At 36.6% G+C, this 13,973-nt stretch overlaps 1 protein-coding gene across 2 annotated transcripts; it reads left to right on the top strand.

Annotated features, from left to right (window-relative positions):
* The first annotated feature begins 2,021 nt into the window (after positions 1 to 2,021).
* Positions 2,022 to 8,218, top strand: mul1 (mitochondrial E3 ubiquitin protein ligase 1). 2 transcript variants are annotated; one of them, XM_014993731.2, is made up of 5 exons: positions 2,022 to 2,315; positions 3,542 to 3,687; positions 3,779 to 3,866; positions 3,949 to 4,069; positions 5,377 to 8,218. In XM_014993731.2, the coding sequence occupies exons 2-5, from the start codon at positions 3,568 to 3,570 to the stop codon at positions 6,104 to 6,106; spliced, it is 1,059 nt and encodes a 352-aa protein (XP_014849217.2). In that variant the 5' UTR covers positions 2,022 to 2,315; positions 3,542 to 3,567; the 3' UTR covers positions 6,107 to 8,218. The 2 variants fall into 2 exon arrangements, with proteins under 2 accessions (XP_014849217.2, XP_014849219.2); XM_014993733.2 differs by having other exon boundaries at positions 2,023 to 2,305.
* Positions 8,219 to 13,973: the final 5,755 nt, after the last annotated feature.

The following is a 13,973-nucleotide window of genomic DNA, read 5'->3' as shown; positions in this document are numbered from 1 at the left end:
CAGCACTAAAGAATGACTAGACTAAATAAACATAATGAAACTAGAGTAACAGATTTAATCCAAGAAAAGACTATGGAAGACAGAATAACCAAACTAGGATAAATGAATCAAACTCCAAAATAACTAAACAACTCAGGATCCTAACACTTTAGAGTTTTCTTCTGTTTTGTCACACGTGCTTCAGATCATCAAGCAACTTTTGACTTCAGATAAAGACAGCTTTATTACGGGAGAAAAGCTATCCAAACCATTATCAGCTAGTGTGAAAAAGTCATACCACATGAAAAACGTAGGTTAATTTAGGATTCCTTGAATTTAATCACACTGGAGGCATTTTGAGCACACACAAACGTTTACTGACTTAGACGTGGCTTTTCAGCAAGAAATATCTTGTTTAAAGCCAATATTTCCTAAATATTGATGAAAAGAACTAGTTATAAGCCAAATAACTAGACATTTTTCTTGTATTATAACTTATAATAAGTCATTGAGTCATACATGGAGTATTTTCGGTAGGTCAACTACTCCTGAGAAGATTCACCACTGCTCCATGTTTCCTCCATATCACTGTGGTTTGCTGCAGTTCTAAAACCTCAAGAATAGCTTTTTAACCTCTTTTAGATTTTTTCACCTCAATAAACAAAACAATCATTTAGAAACTTAATTTTGCATTTACTAAAAACATATAAATATGTAGAACTGAAAAAGAAGTACCTTGAATTTTTTTTCACTGTTTTGTTTTTGTGAAACCTCAAACTCTTACATTGATTTAACATTATATTGAGTGAAAATAGTTGTTTATTTGTTCTGCAGTTCAGTCTCAGATAATCTGATTACTGTGTTTAGTCATATTCCAGGCAGAAAGGGGTCACTTTGCACAGACCCAAATACAAGAAATCAAATCTGAGTTCAGATGTTGGAAATAAACGGTACATTTGTCCATAGGTGTTGTTTGCCCATTTCTAAAATAATTTACAACAATTAAATGACCCAGACATACAACTCAAACAAAAACTATTGCATTTACTTCTCAAAAAAGCAGTGCCTTTTTAAATCAGCCTTATCATGCAATGCAGGCATTTTTTGTTTTCTTTGCAAGAGCCTACTTGTGTGAGTGGAATGATTTATAGCTGAACCCAAAGTCATCGCTAAGATTAGATTCAAACATTAACATCCAGTTGCAGTCAAAGGTTCATCTCAGGGCAGGAAAGACCTGCTTCTCTCTAGGTAGCTCCAAGCAGTGGAGCTGCATTTTAATGAATAGAAATCCATCCTAATTTTATCAGATCAGGCACTAACATTGTTCTCTGCAGAGGCAAAAGCAATCTGATGCTTCCTCAAACAGGAAAAATGAAAAACAACCAACTAGGAAAAAAACGCTCTTCAAACCATGTCTTTGTAGCTTTTTTTTTTTAATTATTAGTTATTGCTTATTTAATTGTCTATTTTAAACGAAAGGAAATCAAATTGTTCATTTTTAGTTTGAGTAAAAGCATATTCCAAGGAAAGAAAAAAATATAAGTCTGAGGAGAGTCAAAGGTGGAGATGAAATCTGGGGAAATTTAGAAATGTCTTTTTTCTTAACCAGTGGTTCCTTCCACTCATCTTACAGTAATAATTGGTAATTGGACTCAGTTTACAAGTTAGCTTCTTTAGCATTGGCATTTTGTGGCTTACCCCTCTTGTGGATGATGTCAGTGACTGTCTGGTAAGTCATCTTTTCCATGATTGTGTGGGTTGTACCACAGCTGTAACATAGCTACTTTTATTAGAAATATAATTTTAATTATTAAGATTAACAAAAGCAAATGTTTGAAATACATCATAAGTTTAGGAATCTCTATAGTAAACTGATTCATGTTTGATTGTGTCTAATTTTTAGAATTGAATTAATTAAATAAATTAAATGCTTCATGACTTTCAAATTTATTGAAGTATGTGTGTATGGTAATCCAGGTTCTACAATTTTACAAAAATGATCACAACATACAACCAAATAATAGGTATAAAGAGTGAGGAATTTGCATATTTAAAGGTACCGTATTAGAAATCTGGGCAAAACCAACTTTAATGTAAATATTTTTATTTTTTTCTTCTGAAATAAAAGGGAATTTTTGCTATGACATAACAGACATATTGAAGTAATTCGAAACATTTTTGCATAGTTTCACTTAGAACAGTTTCTGGTCACAGATTTTCTTTTTCTTTTTCAACGGTTTTTTACTGACCTCTGCTGGCTAACAGCAGAACTGCAAGTATTCCACTGAGCAGAACTGGTCAAAAGCAGCTGCTCCTGTGAACGAAGGTGAATAAAGGTTCAGACTTTCTTTTATCTATTAAGTCATTCTTAACTTTATTAATACGGCGTAAACTGTTTTCTCCTTTGTAGTCCAAACATAGTTAGCAAACTGCTAAATTTTATGTTAGCAAGTATGCTTAGGTAGAAAAGTGTTAGCTAGTTTGTTTGCTAATAATGGTTACCAACGGCTAGTTATGTTGAAATTGCTAATAACTGTAAAAAAAACTCACCACGTTTGGGGGCTACAGACTAAATAGCATTTATTAAATAGGCCAAAATCGTTGCAGTAGTTCGATTGACAATAATGAATCGTCTTTGTGTTAACCGAAGCTAACTTCCTGTTTTGAAGGTTATATGTGTTATGATATTGATTGGCTTGAAGAGCTAGGTGTATGTGGTTTTGAAGTTGTTAGTTATTGTAGTCGTTGGTGAAATTTTACTCATATTTTTGAACATTTAAAATGCAGAAGTATGCATTTCAAATATGTTTACATTCTTACAATTAATAAAAAAAAGCTCTGACTTTTGGCTAAACGTTTTCTTCCTGTTTATTGTATTCCTGAACATTTGCTAATGTTTATATTGTCATAGGAAAAATACATGACTCTCTGATTTCAAAAGACAAACAAACCAAAAATAGCCCATGCCGTTTTATCAACTGCATTGTCAAAACAAGATCTAAATTGTTTTTTCAACAATATAAGAGAACTATAAAGTAATATAAAAGTCGTTTGAATTCTTGCTGTAAAAAGTGGTTCTAAACGCCATTGAATCCAATTTTCACAACGGACATTTTTGTTTAATAGGTAATGACAGATTTGGGTTTGTCATGTTGTTGTACACTTAGATAATTTTAGGTTACATTTAAATATATTAAGAACCTTGTTAATACCAGATAAATTAAATTATTTCCTGATATGTAAACACTGAGTTTGAAAAAGAAAATGCTTTATTTTTCCAGTGGTTATATATGACTGAAAACTAAAAACTCTTGTTTGACTGGTATAACAAAGGATTGGTAGGTCATTCTCAGTAAACATGGGATTTGCTTAATTATTGAGTGTTTAAATATTAATCTTTAAGCATATTTTTACATTCTGTCCCATAATAAAGACGGGAAAGAGAATTTAGCTACTATGTTTTTCTGAAATGCTGGAGAGTTAAACTACAACATAAAAGTAAAAGGAACTACTTCATAAAAGAAATTAATTGAATCATTTTTTCCCCATCTTTCTCCCAAAGTGGTCCTAAATGAATCAAATCCCAGGATGGAGTCGAGTGGAAAGCCTTCAGTGGTGGAGATGGTGGTTTTAGCCACCAGCTCTGCGCTGACCGCCGTATTTTATTCCATTTACAGAAGCAGAGTTAAAACTGCTACCCATTTAAAGGTCAGACATGTTTTCTAGGCACAAAATCGCAAATGTATTAACGTACTGCGTGCAAGATTTGATCAATTTTCTTGTTTTTTTTTTAATGCAGGAAGCTAAAAAAATCTCCATTGATCAGGATTTAAAAGCCATCCTGTCTGAAACCTCTGGGAGATGCATCCCATATGCCGTCATAGAAGGTTTGCAACGCATTCTTTAAAGCCTGAAAACGACAAATAAGTTTCACCTCCCTGCTTTACTAAGAGTGGTTTTGTGCCTCAGGTTTGGTGAGATCAGTGAAGGACACTCTGAACAGCCAGTTTGTTGATGACTGCAAAGGAGTCATCGAGAGGCTGACTCTGAAAGAGGAGAAGATGGTGTGGAATCGCACCACTCACTTATGGTGAGTCGTTTGAAGATCGGATCTACATTCTGCTTGTTTCCTGCTTTTCTGGCTTTTCTAGACCAAGCACCATCATCAGAATTTGACATGCAAGCAGATGGCGAATGACTTCATACAACTATTCAAATCTTGCATAAGGTGGTAACGTCAGTGGAGTATCGTAGTCAGAACAGATGGTGACTCTGACGCAAGCAGCAGCTTGCCCCACAAGATTCACAGAGCCCACATTTTTGTGATGTACCTCATCAGACATTCATCGGGGAGAAGGGAAAAGGCACCCCTGGCATCAGTTTGTCGCTGGATCGCTTATTAGCTGCAGCACATTGAACGGCATGAAAACAAATCTGCAAATGCCGCCATCCAAATGTCACAGATTGCTTCCTGTTTTATTTCTACTGGGCCAGGGGAAAAAAAAGAAAGTTATTTATTTTTATCTTTGATAAATTCATGTGGAAAAAAAAAACAAAACTGGCCCAAAAAAATAGAATTGAAAAATCAACCAACAAAAAGCTACGAAGCTACTTCTCTTTGTATAAAAATACTTATTCAGACGTGACATCATGATGGTGCTATAGCAGCAGCTTTCCACTAGTTCTGCTGACGGCTTCGATTTGGTGTGTAATGAGTCAATGTTCAGCTCCATAACCAGCAGTGTGTTCACAAACACAGACTGCATTTGAACCTCGACCAACTACAATAATACAACAATGTAACATGCAAAATCACATAAAGGCTTGACGTCTCTGAGGCGGTGAGAAATCAAACTGAACTGCTCTTGGTTCTTTATAGATTTAATATGACAGCTAAATGGTGTATTAAATTATAACTAAAGCAGTTTTAGTTTTAAAAAAAAGTTTTACCAATCTACAAACTATATTGTACATATTTCTCAGTTCAAAATATCACATGAACTTTACTAATGTCCAGAGAAATGTCAGATATCAATAGCAGCTGCTTTACCTGCACTGGTACTAGTTATAAGTAAAATAATCTGCCAGTGGAAAGACACATTTTAATATATAATATGGGAATAATCTTCTGTTCCACTGGTCAATTATTTCACTTGTAACTCGTACTTTTTCCATCAATATTTAGAAATTACTGACTTTAAACAAGCTTTTTTCTTGCTGAAAAAAAATATTTTTATGTAGTTTTGTCTTATTTCAAGTGTACTAACATATTGCCAATATATACCAATATATACCACTACTATAAAAATACAATTTTTTTTTTTTTTTTGCTGTGTAAACAATTAAGTTGACTTAATTTAAATGAAACTGAAAATGTTCAACTATATTTCCAAACAGGAATTCCACGGAGAAAATCATCCACCAGCGCACCAACACCGTCCCGTTCGCGCTTGGGTCTTACGACGAAAACATCTCCACCACGGTGCGGGTTGTGCGCCCCTTGGACGCGGTAGAGCTGGACCTGGAGACCACCTACGAGAACTTCCACCCCACGGTCCAGTCCATGTTCAACCTCATCAGCCACTTCATCAGCGGAGAGCGGTCCAAAGGGATCCACGAAATGGAAGAGATGCTGCGCGTGGGCGACAGCGTGACGGGCGTGGGCGAGCTGGTCCTGGACAACGACCTGATCAAGCTGCAGCCGCCGAAGCAGGACTTCTGTTACTTCCTCACCCGGCAGAACTACGAGTCCCTGTTGAGGAAACAGATGAGCGGCGTGAGGGTGTGGAGGATCCTGTCCTACGTGTTCGGGCTCGCCGCCTGTTCCACGCTCCTCTACGTGCTGTGGAAGTGGTACATTCACTGCCGGGAGAGCAGGAAGCGGCGGAGTGTCGAGGAGGAGTTCAAGGAGCAGCAGAGGAGGCTCATGCGTGAGCTCCAGATAGAGGAGGGCAGCTTCTCCGCCACCAGCTGCGTCGTGTGTCTGAGCCGGGAACGCTCTCTCGTGTTTTTGGAGTGCGGTCACGTGTGTGCCTGCGGCCCCTGCTTCGAGGCCCTGCAGGAGCCAAAGAAATGCCCCATCTGCAGGGCAACTATCGACAGAGTGGTGCCTCTTTATAACAGCTAAAGTTGCAGTTAGTCGGAATTTCTCAGGCTTGAAAAGGGCGCTTTACACGAGCAACGATGGCAACAAGTCACCTACGCTGAACTGGAGTCGAATGTTGAAATCAAATTTGTAAGCTAATTCATATTGATTAAGAAATGGTGTCATCTGGAGAGAGAAAATTGAATCTCTTTGTGCTCAGACTTACAAATATTGATCCAATTATTGGCCCCACTCCCACAGAGGACTTTACGCTTAAGGGACTTTACTCTTGTAGTCATTAAAGCCTTACATTTGGTCAGCACCTCTCACTCTTTTACTCTCGTTAAAATTACTCTGACACTGACTGGCTGTCACCTTCATACTTATAGGGGATCTAAAATGTGCATTTGCGGGAAACGCAAAAATTAAAGTCGTAGTGACATGGTTCCTTCAACTGGTGCTGGTTGAAGTGCTTTAGTCTTTACTGGTAGGAGCCACCTATTATTGACAAATTTAATTACTCAATTGTGCAAATATGTAACTGTGTAACTAGTTACACATTCAAATTGGCACGATGACATTAAAAGAAATTCTGATTCTGATAAAGCTGCAGATTTCCTGTCAAGTTCCGGGATCGGTCTACCGTAATTCCAAAACTTGAATTTGTTTTCCAGTGACTAATAATTTTTATATCTGCTTGAACTCCAATCCTGGAGCTGTTTCCAATTCCAACCACTTGGATTTAAAATCTACAGTTTTATCTGAAGAAAAATCACTCCCCAGCATGAGGCTGCCACCTCCATGTTTCACAGTGGGCATAATGTAATGGTTAGCTTAATTAGACCGTAGAACATTCATGTTACTTTGGAAGAAAACGCTTCTGTTTTCCTGACCTACTCCTTTATCAGGACAGAGAGAAAACATGGACATTTCATGTGACATGTTGAACAAAACTCTTCTTGACCAGTTTCACTTTTCCGATTTTAATTAAAAAAAAATTTCTCGCTTTCAATCAGAATTATTTTAGTCGTCCCTTACGCGAGCTCTGCGATGGAGTATTAGGGTCAGAATACAAGAATTTTTGTTTAATCATGAAAATATGGTCATATCTGCAGAATAAAGGCACAAGGATGTTTTAATGAGAAAAAAAAAGTGTGGAAAATTTATTTTTTGTTATTTTTTGTGTTTGAGGTCTCAAAAATGACTACCTCATTTCCTAATATTCCAAATGTAGTTTGGTAATATCAAGACATTATTAAACAACATAAAATTAGAGTAGAGTAGAGTTGACCTGAATTCAAAATCCAAATATATAAAAGCTGTAGATAAAAAAAACAACAACTATGAACTATGGAAACCCAAGGAGAAAACTTAAGATTTTCCATAAACCAAAAATTTGTTTAATCGATAAGATCGATTTATTACTCATCCCTAGTCCCAGCTGTCTCATATTTTCTCCAAACACTATACCATACCACCTTTATTTACAAAACACTTTAAATGTCCATAAGACCAAAGTGCTCTAAACAAAAGGCTCTACAAAATCAAATGTCTTTATTTTTTTTTATTTTTTTTTTATAAATACAGCAGTTATACTATCAGTCAAGATAAAAACTAAATTAAATAAAAAAATAAAATAAAAGTAAAAGTCAACATCTCAGACGGTCTCAAAGGCCAGGGAGAAGAGATTGGTTTTAAGGATTTAAAAACAGACGTCCAGTCCAAAGAAAGGTCATTCCTTTATTTAGGAGGTGCTGCAGCAAAACCACGGCCGTCTCTAAGTTTACACTTCGTCTTCAGACAGAACAGGAGGGTGTGTGTTGATGTAGCAGCTCTTGATTAGGTCAAGGTCGTAGACAGTTTTAAAAACACAAAAATGTTTTAAAATGAATTAAAGAGGGCTTCAACAAGCCAATAGATGAACAGTTTGCCTTTCTTGGGCAACCAGGTTGTTGCAGCTTTTTTATTGCCCCTGCCAATGCATTTGGATTAAGAAGAAATTGTGAAATTATTTATCGTGGTGTACGTTTCATATCCACAACATGTGTTCAAGTACATCAGTGACATCCATAACAAAGAAAATATGCTACTTGTTTGGGTTAGTTTTGTCTGTGGTCAAGACAAAACTGCAAATAAAAGCTGCTTTATAACCAATCTTTGATATTCTCTTTTTTTTTCAATCTTTCAACAAGTAAAACACAATGTTTCACAACTGAAACATCATTCTTACAGAAGTAGGAAGTCTGACAGTTCCTCCTGCAGCTTTATTGCTATTTTTAAGGATTCTATGATCATTTTTTACTGTTGAATCTTTTTGCTCTTATTTGCTTTTGAGAGAGACGAGCCTCTTGATATTTGGTTTTTGGAAGTGCGACCGATCAGCATTCACCTCCCTGACGCTCTTCCACTCGTATTTGAGGTCACGTTTTCTTCATCGGAGTGCAGAAGATGAGGAAATGAGATTGCGGTCATACCATGAAGATGTTTTGGAGGGGATAATTGTGTGTTACAATCTACAACTACTGCAAAGATCTGCAAAATCCACAAATCCTGACTAAAGCAGCATTCATCCACTTCAATTACAGGTTGTAAAAAATATATAAAAGCCTGAAATTAAACTGCAGAGCACTCCACTGTATTGGCAACTGAGACATCATTAAAAGCAAATCTGGTTTTGAATAAACTTTTCTTATAAGCGCTCTTGTCAAATGAGGAGACACTGGATTTCTACCAGGAGAGGGGGATGTTGGGCTTTAGTGAGAATTAACATTGGCATTTTGGAGCATAAATGAACATAAAAATGCATTATTTAGCCAGTGGCTTTATCCCTAAACCAAAGATTTGTGATTAAAAATTAAGATCTATAATTTAGAATTTTAAAGAGGCAGAAGAAAGACAATTTCAGTACAGATTCAGGAACTGCATTTTCTGCCTCATATTAGAGCATTTTCGTTTATCTGGCTTAAACAAATCAATGTTTTCCTTCTGAAATCAGCATATTCATGCAAAAACGTAATTTTTTTCAGCCCACGTCATGCTCTGAGACCTCCAGTGTATTATTTAAGCATTAAGTCAACCTTGCCATTAACACTTCATTAGTATTCAGCAGCTAGCCCCTCGGATATCTCTTTTACCGGAGCAAGCTGATGCTGGCTGGTCTCTAAAAGAACCTGAGCTAAAGGTCAGACATTTAGTGTAATCGAGCAGGAAGAAAAGGATTAGCTACAAGTTGGGTCCAACATAAACCCACTCTGGCTCCAGGCCAACTGACTCGTCTCAGTTTAATATTTCTTCTTTTTTCCTTCAGTTTTCAATAAAAAAAATCTATTAGCGCAACTAAAATTTGTTCTAAACTTCCACTGAGGAGTCCTATTCAAACTGAAATATTAGGTTTGTCCTAAATGCATTTTTGTAGTTGTTACACAAATATTAGGTTAATATCTTCCTACTGTTAGCTGCTGCCCCTGTTGGAGAAATATAACTTATTAACTTGTTTATCATAAAAGTACTACTGACATTACTTACAAATAGTAAAAACAATATGACACAGTTAAATACCACTCTACTTTTCAAAATCCAATTTTTATTATATTTGCTAGTCCTGCAAGGTTAAAATCAAGAGCCACAATAACACTAGTATGATGTAAGCTAATTGCAAGTGATGCTAATAATAGCAAATATGTTACGTACATAGAGGACCTTAAGAGTGATAAAGCATCTGGTTTTGTCATGTTGGTGTGGGAGAGGGGACCCAAATGAAAATCTGTTAGGGCCGGCCCTGCAGCAGAAACCTGCATAGCGAGGGTTGGTGTCCTGCAACATTTGGATTAATTCCCGGTGAAACACACCTGAATCAAATGGCCTATTTACATCCTAAAGAAGCCAGGAAGTTCTCCTGAGTCCTGCTAGCTACCTAATTATATGACTCAGGTGTGCCCTGCTGCAGAGACTGGGAAGGAGATCTTGTGTTTTCTGGAATTTCATCACATTAAGTTTTGATTGAGGAGAATCTTCTGGCAGGTCCACTCCACTCTTTTTAAGATTGGCAACTATTTTAAATGTTTCCCATAAGGGAATAATCATTTTAAGAATTGATATACAACCCTTGATTGATCAATGGACAGCAACAATTGACTCTTTAGCATCATTGCCAGTCTTTCTGCCATGACTTGTGAGTATTAAATTTTTAGCTAAATTTTATGTCAAATTATGAAATATTAGTTCTTCCCAATTTGAGGATAAAGTACAATGCAAAAGCACAATCTTTCAGAGTATTTTTGGTCTCATTTCTTATGCAAGTATCTCAGTACACTTGAAATAAGACAAATCTAGCTTGCAATAACTTTTGTAAGTTAGTTTTTTCTTACTTCACTTGCACTAGAATAAATGTACTAGAAACTAGACAACAAATGCCAGGTAAGACTTTGTGTTTTTCAATGTAACATTGAGGAACATATCACACATTTTGTCAGTAGGGCTAACGGTTGTGTACCAAACATTTGACTCCAACTGTGGCCGCAAATCAGGCAATGAAATCCCATGACAGCACTTATTCGGTCAATAGTGGCGTGTTAACGAACCTCTTTAGTGTACAGCGAACATGAAAGCAGCGGCGCAGATCCAACACCATGGAAACCCCCGCTGGTTTATTCCTGCAGTGCTTTTAGCAGAAGAAGCTGTCACCGTTGTGACAGTGAATGAGCCATAAAAAACATTCCTCCTTGTGTTTCTCTCTTAAGAGTTTAAAATCTGAATCCAGAGTGAATCATTGGACAGCTATTGTCCAAGAAGACGTACATTTAAAGATTTAGGTGAGGTTTCTCTGTAAATATAACGTTTAGTTTCGTACGTAATCCAGCTGCCATATGTTGAAATTAACGAGCAGCTGTAAATTAAATGTGTAGCCACTTTAATGCTTTACTGGAACAGCTTAGTAATGGCTTCTTATATTGAGCCAGATTCTCAGTAATTCTCCCCAATCAGGCACCATTTATTTAGTCTTAGTAGAGATCCATTCTGGTATTCGTCTCTTTTATTTGAAAGAGGTACAGGTCAATATAGAGGATAATCTTTCTTTTATGCTGCCTGAAATGATACTACTGGTCCTTTGTAAACCACACATTCAAGTACTGCTGCTTTGAAAAAGATTGCTGCTAAAATTTCTAAGGTTTCTAAAAACTAATTACTCCTCAACTCAAGTGAGACTTAGCGATTATTTCCCACTGAGATGATATTCATTTCAGATCCTGTTTGTTCGCCTGAATTACACTTAGAAAAAAACGGATACAAGAACTTTCTCTTGTTCCGCATTATGCATTACAGTAGGGGTGTCCAAAGTGCGGCGCGGAGGCCACATGCAGCCCTCCGAACAATTCTGGGTGGCTCTCAAGAATAACTTCATTTGGTTTGGTAGTTCAGGCTGTTGATGCAAATCCACATTTAAAAACAATGTTGGAATGTTGCCAGGTAAGGTGCAACACAAAGTATTCGTCCAGGTTTTTTGCTTTTAATTGAATTTATTAGTAAAAGGTTTTTACTCAAATGCAGCCCCATCAGTAAACTTTAAATAAAGTAAGAGTAAACCACATCCTGTTCCCGTTGCTAAAAAGACACAAAAGATCCAGAAAAAAGATGGATTTAGCATATAGTCTGCTGTTTTTTGTTTTGTTTAGTTTTTTTAACCCAGCAAACATGGAGAACACTTTTTCATCTTAAAAACGATGAAAAAGTTGTTTCTGTTCTCTGGTTTATCTTGAGATTATGGTGCAAAGAAGGATTCTTGATAAAATAAAGCAAATTACAGACAACGATGAGAAAAATGTTTAAAGAGACTTATACTACAGTATGTCTTCAGTCAGAGGCTTCATCAGAATTGCTGCAATACAGACTGCTATAGTAATCAGCATCTACAACTCTTCATAGAAAATTGTATTGCAATAACCTTAATTATGTTTGAATTGAACTGAACTAAATATCAAAAATTAGTCATGACTGTTAATTTCTCAAAAATAAAATTTTTGTGATCCAAACACTCTTTTCTAATAATATATTACAAAATAATACGTTAGACAAAATTTGTATCTCAGTATTCAACAACACATGTCCAAAGCTTTAAAATATAGCAAATATTTAAGTAAAGGTTAAAACTTTTACACAGACCGTTTTGTGAAAAACACAAGTGGTTGTCACAGCAACCAGTAATCATCTTCTTATAACTGTAGTCATTTATTGATGCCCACAACCCACCGCAGGCCTAGCTTTCAGCCAGACAGTAAAATTACTCATGTTTTTTTCTTCTTTTTCTCTGTGTGCTATTTATGTGCAAATTTAGCCTCCATAATATACTTGCCTTCGATTAAATTAGACATCGGCCTCCATTATGCAGGCAGAGCCGCCTCAGCGACTGAAATGTAAACAGAATAATTGTCGTTGAGGTTTCACCGTCCACTCCAGATCCGGAGCCGTGTGGTAAAGCACATGATGACGGACATTAGTGAGTGCAACTGAATTACCTGAATCTAAATGAATGTATCACTGCCCTCGGTGAAAAATCAGCTTGTTGCAACTGCAGCTTCTTCTTGCCTCCATGTAATAAAACAATTCTCTATATATGGCATTAAATTAAAAAAAAGCTTTACACTAGTTCACACAACGCAATTTTTAAATTTACAGTCAGTAGCTTAGCAACAGTAAAGTTGATGTAAGAAACTTTTTTTTTTTTTTTGACCACTGCACAGCCTAATAAGCATCAGGTGGATTTTTCATGTGTGCACTGTTGACAGCAGCGCACTGTCAGGAGGTGTTGGAGCCCTGTTTGATCTCTGAAGCCGGGGTGAAGATGGTTATTTGCACCGCAGTAATGAGCTGTCGTTTCTCCTACTGTTCTAACGATTGCGCCTCTCCCTGTTCTGCCTTTGTTCACCCGGGTCCCTCTTGCCGGACAAGCTGCTTCACCTTTTTAAAAATCGGAAGGAGTACATCTGAGTTAACGCCCCCCACTCTGTTTTATTCTGAGGTGCCGTATTTATAGTAGTCTTTGTTGTTTAAGAGGTTCTGGTGTTTTGCTGAGTGGGTGGGGGGGGGGGGATAGCTCTAACCACTGATGTCAACAGGGTAGTTTATGAAGCTGAAAAACCTACAGGTCACATAAATATTCACAGGAAGGAGAATGGTGTTTTCACTGATGATAGTCAAATAGACTTGATTAGATTGGCAACCAAAATTGCAACATTTGTTATATTTTCAGCTGATTTGGTTGGCTTTCACACTGCACTGTCAAACAAACCGTAAACACTTCAAAAACCTGTCCACCCCTTGATAAGTTTGTCCATATTCTTTGTGTTTTTATTTATAAAGTATTGCTAGATTAGTTCATACTTTAATTATGCTTTGTTTCTTAGTTTATATTTGGTTCTGTTTGCTGTGTGTTTGTAATTATTTCCTTGAGATTAGTCAGGTTTTGTCCTTCTCAGCTTCTTCATGCTGGTCTCCTCCCTCAGACTTTTCTCCTTGCCTCAGCTTCTTCTCCTGATTAGTCTATCTGGTTCTCACGCCACTTTACAGCTCTTCCTCAGTATTTAAGTTATACTTGTTCCTCTTTACCTTTCTCTTTAAGGTAAAGAAGTGGATTCTTCCATTTATTTTCTGTTTCATGCCATTTTGTGTCTTTGTTCATTCTCCTTGTTCTGCACCTGGTTCAAAGTTTCATAAGTTTTTTTTGTTTTTTGTTTTTTTGTTTATCTTCCTATTGTTATTTTGTTCCAAAAATTAGTAAATGCCATATCTCCAAATTTATATATGCTACATTCAGGCTGTAATCTCCAATTAGAATAAAAATAATTTCACCATGAACAAACCATGTCCAGGTGATCCTCGCAGAAAGTTCTAACAGAGTCGAACGAGGAATCGG

This window comes from Poecilia mexicana, unplaced genomic scaffold, assembly GCF_051168715.1.
Source record: "Poecilia mexicana isolate PSO_F unplaced genomic scaffold, ASM5116871v1 scaffold_7, whole genome shotgun sequence".
Classification (NCBI taxonomy): Eukaryota; Metazoa; Chordata; class Actinopteri; order Cyprinodontiformes; family Poeciliidae; genus Poecilia; species Poecilia mexicana.
The sequence above is the reverse complement of the archived record's forward strand: the minus strand, read 5'-3'. Positions and strand labels throughout refer to the sequence as shown.